Below are 22172 nucleotides of genomic sequence, written 5' to 3' on the forward strand. Positions count from 1 at the left end.
GTACCTAGGTAGTTGGTGACTCCAAGACCATTATCTTCCCTGGACCTGGGAAGTACTTGTTATCTAGTAGAATAGTGAGCAAAACTTTTGGATGTACCAGAGATTACAAAGTAAATATGAAATTGTAGTGGGGTGTAATTATTATTATACCAGGGCAATTGCAGTTTCTTGTAACAGAAGCAAATGGAGGTGCAACTTCTAAAGTAATGGGGATATGGAGAAATAGACAGAGCTTAGAAATATTTAGTGCATTTATCTAAGAGGCTGTGATGAGGGGATTGAGGAAGGAGTCAAGGATGAGGTCCAAGTTTTATGACTTGGGTATTTAGGTAATTATTGACCCCAAGAGTTCTGGAGGAGAAATGATGTTTGAGATATTAAGTTTGACTTTGAATATCTTGAGTTTGAAATGCCTCAGATGTTCAAAAAGTGTCCAGTCAGCTATTGTATGCAGGGGTCTGTGAGGTGAGAGCTATGTAATGATTGACACAGAGCCTCAGCATGGATGGGACCCAGAGGAATGGATATGGTAGTCCAGGGAATGTGTTTCAAGAAAGAGGAGAAAGCCAGGTGCGGTAGTACATGTCTGTAATCCCAGTGACTCAGGCTGAAGCAGGAGAATCACCAAGTTTGAGGCCAGTCTGAGCAACTTGGTGAGCCCTGGGTTCAATACAATATGTCTCCTCCCCACAAAAAAAAAAAAAAGAGGGAGGAAGAAAGGGCCTATAGTGGAGCTCTATGGAACAACATTTAAGGGGATACCTGAGGAGGAAAAGGCCATAAGGAGACTCAAAGGTGTCAGTATTTACTGAGTCCACATGCCTTGAGTGTATGGCAAGTTCAGAGACAATGGAGATTTGACCTTTGATGTTAGATTTGGACTACTAGTGGCCATCACCTGATCACAAACTTCTGGAACCAGTGGCCTCTTTCTTGCAGGTCAATGACAGTCTTATTTTCTAGGTGATAGATTATGCTTCCTGAGTGGTTTATATGAGGTACTGGAGTCTTCCCAAGTTCACCCTCCCATATCAGGCCAGAAAAGGCAAGCCCAGCGGCCAAGTCAAGAGCTTCTGTCCACCTGGATGGATCCTCTAAATAAGGCACTCCAGGGCTATCTGGGGGGAGGAAAAGGGAGGAAGCATGTCATATGTCTGGAGTTCAGCAAATTGTACCCACACACCAGGCACAGAAACACACAAGGAAGGCACCCCCGCTTTGTGGGCGAGACAAAGAAGCAGTCCTTTTCCCACGTGCCAGCCCATCTGCTTCTTTGCCTTCACAAACATGCTTTTTTTTCTTTCTTCTTTTTTTAGTTCTCTGCAGCTTTGAATAACATGAGGAAGAAGAGTGGGAGACAAGAGGAAAGGTAAGGTTGAAAGAAGGCAAGAGGAAAGGAGGGGAGTAGGAGGAGACTCCAGCAATACCAATACAATAAATTGTATCCTGGACCACCTCTACCTGGCCCTGTTTTTGCACTGCGTGTATATCAACTTCCTCCTTGCAGAACCCTGAACTTGATGGCTAAGGCGTGGCTGTGGCCTGAGTGGATTCAAATGATGGGATACTTCTCGATGTGTCACAGTCTCGGAGTCCCACTTCTTTTGTCTCCTTGCTAGGGCTGACACAGACTCCACAGGACAGCTGGGAACAGGCTTTCCCTGCCCTGGCACCTGTGACTCTTGATAATGTCATCAACCTCCCATCACCTGGGGCAGCAGGCTCCCAGTTGTCTTGAGTCAAAGGCAGCAGAAATAAGTGTGCATGACAGCAGGGTGGGAAGTGGAGAACTGTAGGGCAGCTTTTCCCTGTGTGAAGTTCTGTGGGAGGCACTTGAGGGGATGGAGGAAGCAGGGGAAGTTGGAGGTAGGATGACAGGGGTATTCCCTGTCCTTCACCATCTCACAGATCAAAGTCTAGGTCTGAGCAAAGGAGGCCTGACTTCAAGTCACAGATGAATAGGGGTTGAATGGTTGTTCTGGGGTTGATCCATGCTACCCTGAGCCAGGAAGACTTGCAAAGACCTCAGGGTCTGTGCCCTGTTTGTCTTGACTTTTACAGTTCTTCACATGGCTATGCTTACAGTAATCTAATTCTAGCTCCTGCCTACCTAGACTTTCATACCCACCCTCAACCAGAGCTAAGGACTAGGCTCTAGCCTCTAGACCCTCCTTGTAGAGGGGTTCTTTTCCTTTCTAGCATTGGACAGCAGGGATTTTTCAGCAACAGTTCCAGTTGATTTCTGGCTGACAAAATGACATTTTTCCATCCTCCAATTTTGGCCCAGGCCCTGCCCTGTCCTGTCCTGTGGATTGAGCTGTGAGCTCATGCTGGCTCAATGATTTCATCTATATTTCCCCAGGACCTAGTCAGTCAGTATTTATTTGCTCCCTTTATTCCTTTTTTTTTTTTTTAAAGACTCCCCCCCCCCATACCTTTATTATTTATTTATTTAATATTTTAGTTGTAGATGAACATAATACCTTTATTTTATTTATTTATTTTTACATGGTGCTGAGGATTAAACCCAGTGCCTCACATATGCTAGGTAAGTGGTCAGCCACTGAGCCACAACCCAAACCCTTTATTATTTTTAATGTGGTGCTGACGATTGAATCCAGTGCCTCACACATGCTAGGCAAGCACTCTGCCACTGAACCACAACCCCAGACTCCTTTACTCCTTTTTTTTTGATGCCAGTGGACAGTTCTCCCATATCAGTAGGCCTCTTATGAGGCTTCAAGCCTGAGAGGCTCCGAGTCATGCTTCAGGAACTGTAGCCCTCCTGCAAAGAGCCTGTGGGACAAAAACTATAATTAGCTTTAGACACTGACTTGGTCTCTATGGCTTGATTGTCTTATCTACCCCATGTCACCCCGACTGACTACTCAAAAAACTGAACTACCCTATCCCATCCATGTCACCCTTCATAGTTAGAGGGAGCAGAGCTGTGCCAATGTATGAGGACTGTTGTCTGCCTGCCCCCACCCCTACTGGCCTAAAGTGAGCCACCTGCATTTATACACAGGTGTTTCCTGTGCTCCTTCCTGTTGCCGTTTTTCGCCCCCCTGCTCAATGTGGCTTCCCCAGGTGGTTAGGGCCCCCGCCAAACCTCTTCACACACAGTTCTAAAGCACTGGGGGTAGGACTCCTTAGGGATCTGGGTCAACCTTTACCTCCCCATATAACTATTGGCACTCATTGGCTCTTTCGGAGTGCAGGCACACATGTACTTCCTGTGACGCTTCTATGCACATGTTGTCACATTAATGTGCTACTACCACAGGCACTGGTACACCAGAGGGCTCAGGGAGTGGGAGAGGCCCTGTGCATGCACTGTCTCCTTTGCCTTGGATAGTGAAAGTTCTGGAAGGAAAGGGGAAGGAAGGATAGAATATATTTCTCTAGTTGGGTGTGGGTCTCCCTTAGACCCTCTTTGGAACATGCCTGCAATCCTGAAGTCTCACTCCATCCTCTGGTTCCTCCCACAGACTCCTGGGTTAACACATTCATGTACTAGGCAGCTCTGGGGTTAGTGAACCCACTTCCAGGAGCCCTGCTTCCTAAACAGCACAGGTCTGCTAGCTGTTGGAGGCCATAGGGTTCTGCAAGTTTATTACAGAGAACAAGGCAGCTCAGGGAGGGAAGGGAGGGAAGGGAATTGCCGTCCTAGGTGACAGGACAGACATCTGGATTTCCAGCCTCCTCTCAGCAAGTTTCCCCAGGAGCTCCTTCAGCCTCTTCCTGTAACACCCAGAATCCTGGCATCTACTGATGCAGCTCTGCTGCCCCCTCGTGGCCATAAGTGCAGCTGCACCGTGCAGGCTTTTCCTGGCTAACTTCCTTTTTGCTCACTAGCCACATGTTCCCAGGACTGCACCCTTTGGGTTGTCTCAGCCAACTCCATTCAGCTCCGCCCAGAGCTGTCATTCCTAGGACCAGCTGCAGGCTGAACCTCTTTAGCAATGCTCTCTACCCTCTTCCCCTGCTCTCTTCTCCAAGCCCAGTTCCCAGCCTCTGGGCTTTCTTCCACCCGGATTTCCAGGGCAAATGTGAATGTTGTTGTCACAGCTGGAATGTGGACACACCACTGTCAGGAAGGGCATATTGGAGGGTCAGGAGTACATCAGGCCATGTAGGAAAGGCTTTTTTTTTTTTTTTTAATTTTTATTTTTCTGTAAAACTCTGTAAATAAAATACAAAAACCAAGGGATATGGTGAGGCAGAGGCAGGGTGACCAGGATCTGGACACTCTGTGGCAAGGGATGTGCTGAGCCGAGGCTGGGAGGCACTTGACTGCAGGCACTGACTCTACCAACCCCAAGGGTAACAGAAGAATATATTAGATTTTCATTGAAGGGAATTTGTGGGGAAGGAGGGGTTTCTGTAGCCAGCCCTCACCCACCCTGCCAGTGCCTGGTGAGCCCTGAAAGTGAGGGGGAAGGGGCACTAGGAGCATGTATATGGAGAGTTTAGAATGCTGTGCTGGCCATACTGCTGGGCCCAAAAATTCGGGGCAGGGCATCCAATGACTCCTCCAGCCGTCGATGAGCAGACTGTCCTTCTTCCCCTGTAATGCATGAGGATAGGATTAGGAGTGGCCCTAGATTCATCCTGTCCCTTCTTCCTCCAGCCCCATCTCACCCTACTCCCATAAGCTAAGATGTCCCAGAATTCATCTAACCCACATCTCTCATCTCCTAGCCTCACCACACTGCTGCAGGCTTTGCCGGGCAGCTTCCCTCACAGTTTCTGTATCTGTTTGGCACAGGTACACCAGGGGCTCAATGCCCTCAGGAGCCTATTAGGGAACAGAATAACAAGGTGGGTTCAGTGGTTCAGTGGAACAAGCAGGAGGAGGCCAGGGATGGGGGTGCCAGAGGGGAGAGAGAAGGTGAATGGGTTGTCAAGGGTCACCTTGATGCAGCCCAGGGCAAGGCATCCAGCCACTCGAATCTGCACATCTTCATCCTCAAGCTGGTCCAGGAAGCACAGGAGGGCCTGGGCAAGAGCAGAAAGGCAGATTTAGTCAAGACAGTAGGAGTCCAGAACCCTTGCCCTCAGGGAAGCCCTGCTTGACTCTCACCCTTTCCCGGAAAGCAGGGCCCAGTGACAGGCTCCGGAGCTGGGTACTGACAGCAGCCATGACCTTGTTGTTGCCATGGACAAGCAGGGAGCTCAGGGCCCGAAGCCCATCCCTTTGCAGCCGCCCCTCTGGTGCCAATCTCAGGGCCTTCAGCACAATAGCCTGGTCATCGGAGTTTAGATTCCGCACCAATAACACTGAAACAAAGAAGGAATGGAGGGTTGGGACAAGGTGGCAAGGTAAGGAGACTCCTAGGGTCAGAGGCCTTGTCCTTAAGTCTTCATCCACACACTCAGATCCACCCATTTTTGTGATCAAGGCCATTGCCTCACCCTCCTCAGCAGTCTCAGTCACATAGGTCTCCATGGAAGGGCTGCCCAAGGCTTCAACGTAACTCCAGAACTGGAAGATGGTGAGCTGCTCCCCAGGGCTTGGTTGGGGCCTCCTGGGCAGTTTCTGCCCCAGAGCATCCTCCAGGAACTTCACACACACTGTGGAAGGCAATGCCACAGCCTGAGTCAGGTTGGGTCCAGGCTTTTAGTAGGAAGAGAATGTTCCTGTCCCATGCTCACTTGCAAGGGCTCCCTGCCTACACCCTACCCATATGGGCACAAGCCTTTGCTAATCTCCCTAGCGCTCAGCTCATATGTCTGTGTGGGTTAGCCTAGGCTTCCCTGAGTTCTCCATCACTAGGGAGCCAATAAAGGACAGAAGGGGCAGGTAGATAAGCCCACTCACCAGCCTCGGCTAAGCCTGGCTGGCGCAAGGAGAGACGGGCACCAAACTGGTTGCAGAAGGTGAGAAGCACCCGCTCCACAGGGCAGATGAAGGGGCTGAGTCCCTCTGTGCACTGGTCCCAGAAGGCCAGGAAGCCGGGCCGAGAGGCTGAGAACTGCACCACTGTGAGGAGGTGGGAGGGAGAGTGGCAGGAAATCATCAGCAACAGAGCAGATGGAAGAGGGGGCAGACAGACATGTACATAGGGGTGGGGTAAGGTAGGAGCTTCAAGACAGTCACCAGAGCCCAGGTGCACAAGAGCCCTTACCATCTTGGGCAGAGGTGGCAGGGATCTCCCATAGCCTGCTAAGCTCGCATACTGCCTCGAGCACTCGGGCTTCCCGCAGCAACCGCTCCAGGGCCCACGCCTCCTGGCAGCGCAGGGGCCCAAATGTGCCCAATTTCTGAAGAACAGGGGTGGCTGAGTAGCTCAGACCCTGGGGTAGAGCTTGAGGGGGGATGGAATCCAGGGACTACAAGTGGAAGCATGCATTGGGAGAGACTCCAGGGTCGGGGGGAGACCAGAGTGTGGGAGGTCTTCCATTCAGCAAGAGACAAATGCCAGGGTCTTGGGGCATTAGGGTATGAAACTCAGAGGACCAGGATTAGAGTGCAGGCTCTATGGGACAAAGGGTACAAGGGAAGGGTGAGGGAAATACCACCAGCCTCACCAGTAGGAGGCGACTGCAGTGGTGCAGGTGCTGGACCAAGGCAGCGTCCAGAGTTGGACACCCCGTGCTGAGGGGACCAGCACTGGGTGAGTCTGAGCTGTCCTCAGCCCCAGCCTCCAGGTGGTTGCTTGGGGGCCTGAGAGAAAAATGGGGTTAACCACCCCAAAAGCACACATCACCATCTGGTCACCAGTGTTTATTTTTATTGGGCTCCTCCCATCCCAGAATGAAAGAACACAATAACGCCAGACAAAAGACAATGGGTAAGTTTGAGGGGAAAGGGGCTGCAACCAGGAGGGAGTAGCAGGGTGCTAGTCAGTCTGCCCTGTGGCACCTCCAGCTAGGACTCCAGGGGGCTGCCAGGGTTGGGATGGGCAGGAGTAAGGTTGTAGGTGGAATGGTTTAAAACACGAAGACCATGAAGGGCGCAGGGCATGGGGCCGGAACCTTGGAAGCAGTAGAGGGAGGAGGGACTGGGCACGATTCTCAAACCAGAGTTGGTAAGGGTCACTCCAGAACTGAGAGCTGAGGGACTGGGGCCTCCAGGAGATTCGGGATCGAGACAGAGAGGACCGATGCTGGGGGATACAGGGTGTGTGGGGGTGCATTGAAAGAACTCCTTCAGAGGGTAGGTCCAAGGTGAGGCCAACATACAGAGGAGAGGCAGGAGGCTCACAAGCTGATGGGGACTGATGTGGGAGGGAGACATTGCAGAGATGAGGAGCTCGGTCGCCAGAAGCACTGGAGATGGATGGGGTTGGAGACATGGGCATCAAGGACACACATGAGGTATACACAGGAGGAGTGAACACACCTGCCAACAAGTCCATCCTCATGCACTCTACCTGGACCCACTTCACTTGTTCCCCCATCTTGCCTTTCTTCCAACTCACCTGCTCCTCCACCTGGCACTGCCTTACCTCTTCCCCTTCATCTCTTTCCTCTCACCTAGCCCCCAGTCTCACCTGTCCCCAGGACCATCATCTTCATCTTCATCTTCATTGAGGAAGCTGAAGCTCTCCAGGGCATGCTCCACAGTGATGCTGAGACTAGAGGCCCGGCTGCGAGTCAGGCCTTGTCTCTGCTGGGGTAGTAAAGCAGGTGAGAGTTGCTGCCACTACCTGGCTGCCCTCCCTGTGTTGCCCCAGCCCAGCCCAGCCCAGCCCAGCCCTCCTCACCAAAAGCAGACTCTCCAACCGGGTCACCTCCTGCTCCAGGCCCTGCAGCTCTGGGAACTGTCCACGATAGTCATCCAGAGCAGCCATTAGGGCCCCGAGGGCCTCCTCCAGTCTCCTGTCCCCAGTCCCTCCAATTGCCCCTGGAACTGGGACTTGAGTAGCTGTGGCCAGGCTAAGTTCTGAATGCTGGGGTACAGGGGCTAGGGGTGACGGTGGGGAACTTAGGCTCTGAAGGATGGGCTCTGGGGGATCTGGGGCAGGGCTTGTGAGGGGTTTCCAACCAGAACAGACAGGACTTGGGAAGTAAGTGCTGGGGGCTGTGGGGTTTGCCTGAATACAGGGAGTGGAGGCTGAGTGGCTACAGGGCAAGGGGTTAGTGCCTGGGAGGGTGGCATCTGCAGAAAGGGTGGGAAGTATAGCAATATCCCCAGAAGTGGAAGGGTTTACAGTTGTAACTGTGGAGTTTGTGGTCTGGACTGCTGGGCTCATAGCACTGGGAGTGGTGTGAGTTGACATCCTGGCTTTGTGGGTGGGCCCTGCAGTGGTATGGATGAGGTTTGTAGTGTGGGTGGGGCTTGTGGTGGCATGGGTGGAACTTGTAGTAGTATGGGTGGGACTTGGAGTAGTGTGGGTCCACACTGCCATGGTCTGACCTGGGCCTGAAGTATTGGGGATAGAGTCAGTAGTGGTGAGGGTAGAGAGCAATGGCTTGTGGGTAGTAGTGGATGTGAAGCTTGGAGCACTATTGATAGGGCTTATGGCACTACAGGTGGAGTTTATAGTGGTGTGGGTAGGGCTTGGCAGCTTAGAAGGGCTAGAGTCTGTGGCCTTATGCACTGAGTCTCGAGGTGCAGATGGGACAGGGTCTATAGATATGGGCACCGGGCTGGTTGTACTGAAAGTGGGGCTTGTGGCAGAATGGCTAGTGTCTGGGGCAGAAGGAACACAACTGGGGCACTCCTGAGTGGGATCTGGGTGTACAGGTGAGCTAGGTCCTAGGGCTAGGTTTTCTGAATCCCCAGCCTCCACTGAAGCCTCAGCTAAGGCAGCATCTACACTGGCTTCACTGATGTGGCTCAGAGTCCGGCTGTAGGGGGCATGTCCGTTGGCTAGGACTGGGGCCATGGCCCCCACCTCATCCACAGGCCCAGAGCTGAGGGTTTCAGGCCTTCGGAAGGCAACTTGGATGGGCAGGGGCTCAGGCTGCTGCATCAGGGGCCTGGGGACTGATGAGTGTCGAGCAGTGCCTGAGAGCTGTGGGCTAGATGAGTCATCTGAAGATTCAGATGACAGGGACCATGCTGTCCCATTCTCCAGTTCCTCCTGCCTCCGTAGCATATTCTAAGAGAGAAGGAAGAACATTTCAGAACATCCCAAAAAAGCCTCTGGGAGATGGAGAGGCCTGGGTCTGAACTTTGACTCACATAGAAGGCCTGCTCCCGAAGCGAGGGTGTGTCTGGTGGGCTCTGGCTATAGGTGGAGAAGCGCTTGGTGACAGTGGAGGCTTTGTTGACAGTAGAAGCAGCAGAGGGCTGATCATCCTTATCAAAGGGGCTGAGGAGGGAAAAGCCATTAGCGGTGCCATAACCCTCCTAGCCCTGCCCCTAAGACTTTCGGCCGCACCAACCTCCATGTGACTTCTAGACTGAGTTTGATGGTGCCAAGGTCATTGATGTCCACAGCCACAACCTGGGGCAGGGCAGCAAACAGATCCTTGGTTTCACAGGAGACGCTGCCCACAATTACATGGTTGGCCAGGCCCTTCAGTTCTGTCACCTGTAGCCAAGAATGTATGGTGGGATCACAGGGATGCAGGGGCCATAAGCTCCTGGTAATCAGAGGTCTGAATATATGTGGAGGTTATAAGATGGTCACAGGGTCACGGGGCCATGAGGATTGGGGTTCTCAGGGTCATGGGGCCATGGAGGCTTGAAGCAGTATGGTAACATGGAGATCATAAAGGTCTGAGTTGATAGGGTCATTGAGATCATGAGAGTCACAACCTCATGGGGGCTCAGGGCATTAAATATTCAGAGTCAGAAGATCATGAGGCAGTTATAGGGTCATGGAGGCCATGAAGTTAGAAATCACAAAGGTTGTTTTTTAGGCCACAGAGATCATCACAGGGTCATGAAGGTTAAGAAGTCATACATTCACAAGGCCATGGAGTCATGAGGGCATCATAAGAGAGTAAGGGTCTCAGGGTCAGGAAGATTATAAGGGGTTCATAAGATCATGAAGTTTACAGAACCACAATGTCCTGTAGACCTAGGCAGAGAAATTACCTTAATGGACAGGAATTCTGTGAGCAGAGGAAGAAAGACTGTTTCTTCACTGTCCCACACCTGCTTTCCACTACCCTCAATGCGGCCCCGTAGTTTCCAGCGCTGACGTCCATATTTCATGCAGATCTGAGGAAATAGGTAGGATAAGGCAGCCCTTGGGGTTATGACCCTTCCATCCCTCCCCTGCACATCCTCATACCTCATACTGATCGCCCACACACAGCCTGGCGAAGCCGGCCAGCCCTGGGAGTAAGGGGAGAATTAGCTGTGCCGTATTGAACATACTCCCTCCTGCCTCCCATCTGCCCCCACAACTTAGTATACCTTTCATCCGGAGATGAAACTCGCCCAGCTGTGCCTCCAGCTCGCTCTCCAGCACACACATGCTCTGGGAGGAAGGGGTGGGGACAGGAGGGAATGAAGAACCAATCTCCTCTCACCAGCCCTGTCACACCCTGTGCCTGCTTCAGTGACTCTCTTACCTCTGTATACTCTCGATGTCCCCGGGTGGCCTCAGCTAGGCTGTCCCGGGCCTCTCGGCTCCCTGGGGACCCAGTGCTGTAGGCGCGGACCATGTTGTAGGCGCCATCCCGGAGACGCCGCTGGACACAGTATGCTTCATAGAGCTCATCAATCTGGGAAGGTGAATGAGGGGAACTGAGAATCATTATTGGGGTTGCTCACCCAGAGACTTGCACCCCCCATCTCTCTATTTTGCCTAAACCCTCCCCCATCCCACTCTGCTCGTGTACTGCGCAAGTACCTTGCTGGCATGGAACTCCAGTCGTCTCAGGAAGCGTTCAATGGACTTGACTTGCTGGGGGAAAGGTAGGTCAGGAGGGGCCCTAGGTTAAGACCCCTTCCCCTCCCCATGAGCCAACCCCTTCCAACACTATTTTATATACACTCACCTTGTCCAAATCATATAGGAAGCCCTAGAGAGAAAAACAAGAAGGGATATTTAGGAGGTATAAAGAGGACCACACCAGGGGCACTTGCCCACCCAGACCTATCCTTCAATACCCAACAGAAGCATTCCCTCCTCTGCAAGCTTTTCCTTTTTTCCCAGGAAAAAACCCACGCCCTCTCTTTACTACTATTGCAAGATAATCTCCTATTGTCATGTCTGTGGAGATCCGACCTCCCCCACTGGGAGCTCCTGGGAGCAGGCACTGCTCTCAAGTAGAAAGTGTGCACAGCAAAGAAGTTGGGAGAAATGCCCTCTGTCTTTCCTAATACTCCCTTTTCTACTCACACCTGGACATGGTCACCCCGCAAAATAGCCCAGCTGTCACATGGGCTGGCCTGCCCAGCCTCTATATGACAAAGGCAAAGGGTGTTAGTCCAGAGCATCCCTACCATCACTCACCAGACGGGAGTTCCTCTTGGACTCCTTTATCTGCCCCTGGAGCTTCTCCTGCTCTTGCTGGTGCACTTCCAAGTAGGCTCTAGAGAAAGAGATGACAAGAGTCAACTCACTTCTCCAGCCTCAAGCTGCCTAAGGTACTGGCAACAGGGAGAGGGTGCCGAGCTAGGGAAATGTCCAACTAACAGAAAAGAGGGGCTTGGGGAGGGATCTAGGGATAAAAGGTGGGGAGGGAGTTGCTTACGTCAGGCCCTGCTTAAGGGCAGCATACACCAGGTCCAGCCGCTCTGGCTGCGGCACCTTAGGTGCTGGGTGAGCCACAGAAAACATCCTGGACACCCGGGAGAGCGCTGGGGGCTTTCTTGGAGGCCCCAGCGGGTTTAAGACCTGGAAGTTCCTAAAGAAGAGGCTGCCTTAAGAAAAGGACAAGCCAAGAATTCCCCAACCCCATCAACTCTCTTGACCCAACCATTAACTCCCTCCACCGCTTACCTGGGCCCACGCTCGTGACTGCCGAGGACGCCTGCGAAGGACTGACTTCTATTGACTCGGGTACTGAGCAGGCGGCGCTGCGGCCGCACCGACAGGGACATCATGGAATGAGTCCTCGCGGGGCTCCCTGGGATGGCGGGGGGCGGGTGTCCAGCACCAGTCTGGTCTTTGAAGCCCCCCCCCCCCCAGCTGAGTCCAAAGGCTGGAGAAGGTCCTTCCGGTCACCAGGTACAGCTGCCCCCCTAGTGGACTCCTGCCTTGGTCCTCTTAGCCTGCCGGTACCCGGGCTAATGACAGGGCAGCTGTAGGCGACTCTGCCTCGGACTCGGCGTGGCCTCGGCTCGGCCCCCACTTCCTGCGGCGGTGCGGGCTCCGCCTGCCGCGGGGCAGGAAGGTGGGGTCGCGCGGGGACCCTCCTCCAGCTGGGAAGGGGCAGGAAAGGGGCGGGGCGCGCAAAGAATGTGCGGAAGCGCCTGTTTACCCGAGGGCGGGGCGGCCTCCCCAGCCCTGCCCCTGATCGCCCCCCCAAGTGGACCCGGAGTGCTGGTGCCCCCACCCCGAGAGGCCGCGGGAGGTTACGGGGCGTGGCGGGGAGAGCCCTGTAGAGCTACCGGACAGGCCCGGCCGGCACGGGCCTGGCTGCTGCGAGTCGTCCGCCCAGAGTAAACTACTCCCCCAGCTCCCACCCGCTCCCCAGCGCCGAGACGCTAGGGCCCTCCGGGAGTTTCCCAGGGTGGGGGGCAGTGCCGAGAAGTGCCCCGCCCCCTCCACTTTCCTGTGGCTGAGACCTGGAAACTGAGTCACGGACGCACGCCTTCACCCCTGCCCTCGGCAGGGAAGGATCTCTGGCAGACCCCACCCGCTCGCGTGAAACCCGCAACCCTGGCCCCCAGAATTCAGCCTGCATCCACCGTGGTCGGCCCGGAGCCTTCGAACCCCATGCTGGGTCCTACCTCTCTTCTTGGCGCTCATGGTAAGTACCAGACAGTCCCGGTCCCGCGCTCGTTCCCCGCGTCCCGGTCGGCCAGGGCCACTAGGTGCGGGCCCCACTGGGCTCCGCGCTTGCTCCCGGCCGCTCTGGCTTCGGCTCCTCTCGGCGCCTCCCCCCGCCCAGTTCCTGCCGCCTGACTCAACCCGCCGGGATGGGGCGGGACCGGCTGGACTAGGGGGGCATCAGGCCTCGGCCCGCCTGGTCTCTGGGAGTGATGATTAGGGGTTCTCCTCGGGGAGAGGACTGACGAGGTTTGGGGTCAGGAGTGCGTGTGAAGGGAGTTGAGCACGAGGATGGATAGAATGAGGAGACCACGGGGGACAGTTAGGAGTAGGTAGCTCTAGCTGGGTGTGGTGGCGCAGGCCTTGTAATCCTAGTGGTTCAGGAGGCTGAGGCAGGAGGATGGTGAGTTCAAAGCCAGCCTCAACAACTTAGTGAGGCCCTAAGCAACTTAGCAAGACCCTGTCTCAAAATAAAAAATAAAAAGCCTGGAGATGTGGCTCAATGGTTAAATGTTCCTGGGTTCAATCCCTGGTACCCACCCCCCCACACACACACACAAAGGAGTAGATTGCTCTGAGTAACTGTTAAGGGCTGTGGACGAAAGGCTGAACATACAGAGGGCCGAAAGCTGGGGTTCTAGATGTGTGAAGTGTGGAGAGTTGGGAGTGGGGGGTTCTGATTGGAGAGACTGCCAAGGGAAGGCAGAGAGTAAAGTGCTGAGCATGAGGGATCTGGAAAGCTGAGCAGAGGGAGGGGCTGAAAGTGGGACTAGATCAACCCCATATAATGTGTTACTCTCTCAAGACGGAAGTGGAAAAGGAACTGGGTGCAGAGAATCCCACAGCCCCCTGCAGTACTCCCACCCTACACTCACAAGGTATGTGCTCAGTCTGGGTACTCCTCCTCTCAAGCCCAAGAAAAAGGATCAGGTCCCACGCCCCATCCAGGGTCTTGTCTCTAGCAGGAATTGCATCCTAGGGCTGAGGCCTCAGCCTTCTGATCCCCAACTCATGGGCCCCTTAGGCCCTGAATTCCCTTGGTGCCTGCTCCCAATATTTCTTCCTTGATTATTCTTGTCCACCTCCATTATGGATAGAGATCACCATGTCCAGGTACCCCATCCTCTGACCATGGAGGGGCTGGATGCTTCCCCACCGCATAAAACACTCCTGCTCCGTAGGCCCAATTCTGCCACACTGTGCTTACTTTCTCCTCCAGCCCAGGTTGGGCTCGGGAGTCCGAATATGCAGTAAATCCACTTACTCCCTTACAGATTCAGCTCTAAGAGGCCCAAGGACCCCAGTTCAGGAAATGCTGTCCTCTTCTACTACCAGACTGGATACCATGCACCCACTGGTGATCTATGCATTCCCACAGATTGTCCACCCAGCCAACACTGACCCTCTGCTCCTTTCAGCCACCCACCATGAACACCACAGCCTCCAAGCTCTCTCCATCACTCCCATTTAACCTGCTTTTTACCTGAGACCTCTGGTCCCCTGAGCTCTCAGCTCATTTATTCAGCTCTTCACTAAGTGACAATCTTGAGCCAAGTATGTGCCAGTCACTGGAGATACAGCCTAGAATTTCACAGACACCACCCTGCATGAAGCTCGAAGTCCGCCTCTGCTTTCTTTCTCTCTGCCAGCTCCCTCCTACTTTCTCTACCTCACTGCATACCCTCCTCCCAGCCTGCAACCTAACCCTAACCCTAACCCTACATCGACACCCACCCTGCCATCACTTGCATCCTGCTACTATCCTCAGCATTCTGTGCCTTTATCCCAGCTGGCAGAAACCAACCCTGGCAACCCAACTCCCTGTCTTTGCTGCACCTGCACACAGCCTGGAGGGAGCTGCCAGAGGTCTTGACACAGCAGCCTGGCTGGAACCACAGAGCAATTCTCAACCTCAGCCAGTTCTTACTTTGTACCTGGTAAATCCTCCTGTATGACCCCAGCCTCTTTCTCCCTTCTCATAGAAGATGGGTGTTTCAGATTTTCTCCACAAGTCTCCAAGCTCAAGTCACTCCCACACGAAAAGTGAAAACAACCCTGGAAACTATCCAAATGTCCATCAATAATAGAGAATACATAATAATAATAGAGAATTACTATACAGCAAAAAGAATGAAAATATACCATTTCATGCAGCAGTAAGGGTGAATAAAAAAAAAGACAGAGAGAAAACCTATGTATGATTCCCTCGATAATGAAGTTCAAAAACAGGCAAAACTAATCTGTGTTGACAAAAGTCAGACGAGTAGTTACCCCTGGGTTGCTATGACAGGAAGGCAGCACAAGGGGTCTTCCAAGGTACTGGCAATGTTCCATTTCCTGCTCTGGGTTCTATTTCCTGATCCTATTATGGGTGTGTTTCTTTGCAAAAATGTATCAAATGTACACTTAGGACATATACACTTTCCCCTCTTCTGTGTGTGTGTGTGTGTGTGTGTGTGTGTGTGTGTGTGTGTTTTAAACAGGGTCTCTGTATGTTTCCCAGGGTTGAATTCCTGAGCTCAAATGATATTTCTGCCTTAGCCTCCCAAGCAAGCTGGGACTAAAGGGAACATGCCACTGTACCTGACTACTTTGTGTATATATTTGGATTTAATAATAAAGTTGGATTTGTGTGAATAATATAAAAGGCTGGGGGCGTAGCTCAGTGGTAAGTATGTGCTTTTGTGCTGAAGGTCTTGGGGTTTGATCTCCAGCAGTGCACATGCTCTCGTGCACACACACAGGTAAATAAGTAACTACAAAAAGAAATGGCCTTCTGGGACCTTGTGTCTCCTTCCAGCTACCCCATTCCTCACCCCATCTCTCCTCTCCTTTCTAAGCAGAATTTCTGGAAAAGCAGTCCACCACACTCCATTACTACTTTTCTCACCCTGGTCCACCTTCTCCAGTTACCACTCCCCTGACGAGTCCAGACAGGGTCATCAACGACCTCCCTGTTGATGAATCAACCCAGTGTCTAATGTTTAGTCTTATCCTGCTTGAGCTCAGCTGAAGCTTTTGACTTGGTGGGTTCCTTCTTCCTTAAACCCTTTTTCCCCTTGAATTTCTTTCTTTCTTTTTTTCACGATGCCCAGGGCTTTGTGCTTGACAGACAAGTACTCTACAAACTAAGCCAAATCCCCAGCCCTTCGCCTTGAATTTCAAGAGGCAATGTACTCCTGGTTTTCTACTTTCTGCTCTGGCTGCATATTTTCTTTCCCTGCAGAATGGGCCTGTTCCTCCCCACCTTTGGTCCATGTGCATCTTCCTCAGCTAAATGTCATCAAATGTTGCCAGCTCCCTTCTGTCCTTTGCCCAAACCATTGTTGTGAGCAGTAGGCCTGCATATCCAACTATGATGCCTTCCCAGAAGCTAAGGGACAATGCACAGTGGGTGGTAAGGGGATGAGCTGAGTTCGAGGTCCCCAAACTGGATTCACCATTTTCCTCCTTACACCTAACTCTCCCCAGTCTTAACCTGTCCATGACAGCCCCACCATCTATGTGCCCAGTTGTTCTAGAAACTGGGAGTCATCCTGGGTGGCTCAGTTACCCCTGGCATGCACTCAATCACCTACTCCTGCCAGGTTCAGTTTTCAAATATCTGGAATCTACTGTCACCTCTACCTTTTTAGCTGGAAGTCAGGTTCCAGCTATTACCAACTCTTCCCTAGAATCTTAAGCAGCTTCCTAATGGGCTCCCTGTCTCCACTCCAACCTGCAGTCATTCTTTATCTATATTTTTGGGGAGGTGTACTGGGTATTGAACCCAAGGGTGCTCTACTACTGAACTATATCCCAGTATTTTTTTTTTTCTAAATTTTGAGACAGTGTCTTACTAAGTTGCTGAGGTTGGCCTTCAATTTGCGATCTTTCTGCCTCAGCCTCCCAAGTAGCTGGGATACTGGTGTGCAACCGGTTATATCTGGCCAACTATTCATTCTTTTGTTTTAGTTGTAGATGGACACAATATATATATATATATATATATATATATATATATATATATTTATTTATTTATTTATGTGGTGCTGAGAATTGAACCCAATGCCTCACACATACGAGGCAAGTGCTCTACCATTGAGCCACAACCCAGCCCTCATTCTTTATCTAGTAACAACACCTTGTTCTGAAAATTCCAGTCACCTAGTAATGCCAAAAAAACCCTTTCTTTCTATATGCTAGGCACCATGCCAAACAAATACCATCTAATTCTGGTAACAATGCTAAAGGGTAAATTCTATTAGCCCCATTTCACAGCTGAGATACCTGAGGGTAACCACCTCTGTGACCTCAGGCAAGACCTTCTTAAGCTTTGGGCTTCAGATACCCCTAAAAATGAGGCTTATAATAACAGCATTACCACTACTTTACAGGGCTGCTGGGAAGACAATGAGATACCTCCTTGTATAGGGAGTATTTGGAAAAGGGAGAATTGTATGTGGGTTAGGGAAGTTGGGGTAGACATCCTACCTCCCCTTTTAGCACATGACCATTGTTAACTGCTATTATTATTAATGATCATCAGTCTGCCCAAGATTACACAGCTGGTAAGTGGCAGGGTCAGGATTCAGACATATTCCTCTGTTTGGATTTTTGAGAAACATCCTCAGCTACCTCCTACCTCAAAGGTAAAGCCCAGACTCTAACATGACCATAAGGCCCTTTGAGGCCTATCCCCTCCCTCCCAATGCCCTGCTCCTCAGCAACTGTGACCCCCTCTGCAAGGTTCTTCTGTACCTTAGCAGCAGCCCCCATTGCTCCTGCCCTCTTCACTATTTTCAACCTGATCAATTCTTCCTTCTCCAGGTCTGATCCTGTAACTTCTTCCTCCAGAAAGCCTGCCCAGAGTTGGTTTCCCCTTTTTGGGCACCTTCACAGCTTCCTTTCTATGATCCCCAAGGCCACATAACTCAGTTGTCAGTTCTTCTTTAGGGTTTGTCTTCCCACCAGACTGAATCCTGTGGGGGCTGGGGCCTATCTGCTTGGCTCACTACTCTAACCTCTTGGATCCTTCACCAGGGCCTCAGCACCTGGGAGATGGAGGAGGGAGGGAGCTGAGTGGGGGAGCTGAGCTGCCTGAACACAGGAAGAGGATCCTGACCCGTTGGAAAAGGGTCACCTATAGGACACAGTTGGGGTCAGTTCCTCTGCCCCACCTGCTGTTACTTGCCCTGGACTGGGGCAAGGTGGAGGGATTCTGATTCAAGCATACTGATTGTCCCATCAATTTTCTTTCTCTGGCTAGGGCTCTGCTGCCACCTATTCCCCTAATCCCACAGGAACCAGGGACTTAAATAACCCTTTAAATGACCATCAGAATGTACCTGACTGACTATTTCGGAGGGTGGGTAGGCAGGATCTCTCCTGCGGAGGGTGGATAGGAAGGGCTTAACTCCTTGAGCTAAGGGAGAGGTGCCATGTCAACTCGTGAGAGCAAGGGTCTGAGTTCATGTCCTCCCTACACTCTTGTTCTAGACAAGGGAAAGAATGCAAGTCCCAGGTCACAAAGGTTAGGGGGCTTGCAGCACAGCCAGATCAGGGCAGTAGTGAATGAAACTCTGACCTGTCTGCTTGACACCAATTCTTGGCCCCCCCAACACCTCCTACAGCCAAGACTGGCACACCCTGTGGGGCAGAAGGTGCGTCACCCTCACTGCCCAGCTCTTTGGTATGCCAGGCCAGCCGCCTCACCGGGAGACCCTGGTGCAGCCACGCCACGCCTCGCCGCTGGGCAGCCCCAAGCGGAGATAAACATTCTAAAAATAACCCCGGGCCTGGGGCGGCTGCAAGGGAGAAGGGGGTCGCTCCAGAGTCTGCCACTGTTTCTATGGCAACTGCCCCAAACCGGGCTGCTGACGTCATCCCGCAGCTGCCAACCAGAGAGTGTAGGGAAGGAGGGAGGGGGTGCTGCGCGGCTTGGGACCCCCCACCCCGGAACCGGGCGGAGGCGGCCTGGAGGCCTCACTTCCTGCCGGCCTCCTCCCTGGTCAGCTGGTCACATTCCCTGTCCCGCCGCACGCTGGGAGCCGGGCGGCCTCCCCCGAGCTTAGTCTGAGCGGCGGCGGAGGAACCGGGCCGGGGTGACTCACCCGCGCCCTTCCCGCCTGCTTTTCCACCTAGGCAGGACCCAGCGCAACGTCCTGCGTGAAACCCTTACTCCCCCCCAAGCTCAGACCCCTGGGACGATTCATCCGGCTTCTCTCTCGCCGCGGCCCACAGGACTCAGGACCCGTAGGGAGGAGGTGCAAGAGGTAGCCATGCCAGTAGGAGTATTTTATACTTAAATCCGCAATTTTCACACACTCACCACACAAATACCACAAAGATGGACAGTGCCGGAGCAAGGATTCAGATCTAATTCCTGCTTTTCCCCAAACGGGCTGTGTGACCTTGAGAATGTTACTAACCTCTCTGGGCCTGCTTCTGCATTTGCCAGATGGTCATAACCCTCCTCAGCAGGCTGTGCCTAGGCTGATTATGGCAGGCCCAGGGCGCAGCCCCACAGATAGTGGCCAGGGTACCGTTACTGTTATATTAGACTGCAGCTGTAGGTGTTGGGGGTAGTGGGACAGCCTGAACACATCAGAACTGGCATGGAAAGGTCAGTAAGAGGGTCAGGCTTCAACCGGGACAGGAGGTCAGAGGGTGCTGAAGCTGACTTTGCCTGGCCTCTAGCTCTGGTGAGCAGCCCCTTCCCCAAACCAGTTCTGCAGGGTGTCCAGGCCTCGCTGCTTGCCGAGTCCCCACAGCAACCTCCATTTCCAGGATCTGTTCCCCGGACCCCGCCAGCACAATCTTCTCCACCTTCAGCTACGCCAGGTTTGGAAGGAGAGCACGGCCTGGGACCCCCAGTCACCGCGGTCCCTGTCCCAAAGCGGATTAGGTTTGCCCGCAGGGCCAGGATAATTAGCTCATCTCTGAGGCCGCCTGCACTGCCCCTCCCCATAGATCCGCCTTTCCCCTCCGCTTGAGCAGCGGGAGCTCCGGGAGAGCACCCCTCCAAGGCCCAGGCTGGCGCCTAGGGCCCACCCTCCGGCCTAATCCACCCCACAGCCCCAAGGGACCAGCCGCCAGGGCCTTGACGTGGGAGGTTAGGAGGCAGCGCCTGGAGCTGCAGTACACAAGGCGGCGGCTTTTGTGGAGCGAAGCTGTGTCCTTCGCGCCCGGGGGGAGGGGAGAAAAGAAACGGCGCGCCTGGGGTCCCGGGAACCGGGCAAGGAGGGACAGGGCCGCAGATCCCAGACCCATGGGGCGGCCCGGGTGGAAGAGGCACCGGAACCGCCGCGCCACCCCACACCCCCCGGAAACCGCGCGGACACTCACATGGCTGCTCTGGGCTGTGAGGACCTCGCGCTCCCGGTGCGCTAGGCGCTGCCGGGCCTGGTCGCGCCGCAGCTGCTGCTGTCGCTGTCGCCGCCGCCGGCGCCTGCCCCTCCCGCCACCCCGCCCCTCCCCTTGCCCGCTGGGCCCCTCCTCCTGCGCTCCCCCGGCTCCGGCACCCCCGGAGGCGCCCACGGCTCGCTCCGCCCTTTCGGGTAACGGGGCAGGCTGGTGGCCCGCCCAGTCCGCCAGCTTGTAAGGAGGGGAGACCTTGGGGCAAATGAGGGCGTCTGCGGGAATGGAGCAGCTTTCTCGGAGCCACACGCAGATCTTAAAGCGGGAGGAGCTAGGGATCCCCTCCTGTTTACTCCTCCCCAGGTCCCTACTATTGTAGAGACCTTTCAGACCCGGTGTCTATGACCACCTGAAATGGGTGCATTGCTGATTGCATTGGTTTCTGGGGAGGCGAGAGGAAGGTTAGAAGCCTAGCTATTTGACACCGTTTGTGTCCAGACGATGACTTCCCTGCCTTTTCAGTCGGCCTTAGTTTCCCCGTTGTGGGATCAGGCTGACCTTTCTGCTATTGTCTGACTGGTAAGTGTGGGTTCATAGCTAGACCATGCATTCACCACTCTTTAGGTCCTTGTTCCTGGAGAGTCTCAGGCTTTGCTCCTGGGGCATTGGTGGGGACCCTGGCAGGGTTCCAGTGTGCACCCTTGGGGCACATATTGGCTATGGGGGCCAGAGCCTATCATTCCTAAAGCCCTCACTGCGATGCTGGCTCTCCCCAGGAGTAGTTTGAGGTAGAACTAAGAGCTGATCCTGCCCTGGGATTAAAAGGCAAGCTGACCTCCAAACCTGGGCACCCTGAGTCTCCACCCATAGCTCTCTCATCTTTAGAGGCAAGTCAGGCATACTCAGAAGTGGCTGAGGAACTTTCAGAGGTTTTATAGTATCTGTCCCTGACCCATGTCCTGAGAGCTTTTTCTGACAACCCAGTAAGGCAATGGACAACTGATATTCCCTCCCTCCCAGGCTCTTACCAGAGACACCCCTCAGCTTCTCCCAGTTCACTTTTCCCAAGAGTCTTCCTCTTGGTCTTCTTTTGTCCACAGAGCCCTGGACGCCCTCTATGGATGATCCACCAGTTCTCATGTTTGTCTGAAGATATCCTCTTTTTCCTTTGCCCTTATCTCTGCAAAGCACCATTTTAACCCAGACACCTGCCAGAACCATAGCCTGGAACTGAACCTCGCTGGAACTGTCAAATTGGGCACCAGTTGGCCCCTAAACATCTCTAAAGTCACCTCCTCAGCAAAGCATCCTCCAAGCCCTTTCTCTGCATATCCCTTCCCTGTGCCACTCCCTGTCCAGCTTCCAGTCAATTCCCTTCAATTCCAGTCAATTACCAGGGACAGGCAGCATGCATACCCATGTGTGCTCAGGGGCTTGATTGTGGGTCTCTAAGTAATGAGGGGGCAGGGACCATAGGAGTCCTTGTCACTATTGTCCTGGATCACAGTAGAAATTCAGGAAATTTGGTTTCTTTTGCAGTATTGGGGATTGAATTCAGGGGTGCTTTACTACAGAGCTACAACCCCAGACTTTTTTATTTTCTTATTTCGATACAGGGTCTCTAAATTGCCAGACAGTCCTCAAACTTGAGATCCTCTTGTCTTGACCTCCTGAGTTGCTGAGGTTACAGATGTGTGCCACCACACCCATCAAGAGAGTGCTCTGTCATTTATTCATTCATTCAAAATACCTACTGAGTATCCAGGGCTGGGCAGCATACTGGTCACTGGAGTGGCAGTGGTATAGAACTGTGGCTGTGCCATTGCCCAGCCATTTCCATTAATACTATTATTATTAACGGTGCTAGAGATCAAACTGATGTATGTAGGCTCTTGCATGATAGGCAAGAGCTCTATAATGAGCTATATCCCCAACCCTAAAATCCCTATTTTTAATAATGATTCCCTTATTCTTCACAGTCACCCA

The 22172-nt window shown here is 53.1% G+C and overlaps 1 protein-coding gene and 1 pseudogene across 3 annotated transcripts; one reads left to right on the forward strand and one right to left on the reverse strand.

Moving 5' to 3' along the window:
* Window positions 1-4161: 4161 nt before the first annotated feature.
* Window positions 4162-20290, reverse strand: Ripor1 (RHO family interacting cell polarization regulator 1). 3 transcript variants are annotated; one of them, XM_047528517.1, is made up of 22 exons: window positions 20175-20290; window positions 11856-11982; window positions 11608-11760; window positions 11367-11445; window positions 10909-10932; window positions 10761-10814; window positions 10480-10632; window positions 10322-10385; window positions 10197-10240; window positions 9998-10123; window positions 9340-9488; window positions 9137-9266; window positions 7713-9053; window positions 7500-7618; window positions 6535-6670; window positions 6132-6267; window positions 5825-5986; window positions 5419-5577; window positions 5087-5283; window positions 4918-5001; window positions 4711-4801; window positions 4162-4570 (listed from the first exon to the last, which is right to left on the reverse strand). In XM_047528517.1, exons 2-22 carry the CDS (start codon window positions 11957-11959, stop codon window positions 4473-4475), a joined length of 3603 nt encoding a protein of 1200 aa, XP_047384473.1. In that variant the 5' UTR covers window positions 11960-11982; window positions 20175-20290; the 3' UTR covers window positions 4162-4472. The 3 variants fall into 3 exon arrangements, with proteins under 3 accessions (XP_047384473.1, XP_047384472.1, XP_047384471.1); XM_047528516.1 differs by lacking the exon at window positions 20175-20290 and adding an exon at window positions 12809-12961 and having other exon boundaries at window positions 7500-7615; XM_047528515.1 differs by lacking the exon at window positions 20175-20290 and adding an exon at window positions 12809-12961.
* Window positions 12214-22172, forward strand: part of LOC124966805 (nuclear cap-binding protein subunit 2-like) — a 30098-nt pseudogene continuing 20139 nt past the window's right edge.

Source organism: Sciurus carolinensis, chromosome 16, assembly GCF_902686445.1.
Source record: "Sciurus carolinensis chromosome 16, mSciCar1.2, whole genome shotgun sequence".
Taxonomy (NCBI): Eukaryota; Metazoa; Chordata; class Mammalia; order Rodentia; family Sciuridae; genus Sciurus; species Sciurus carolinensis.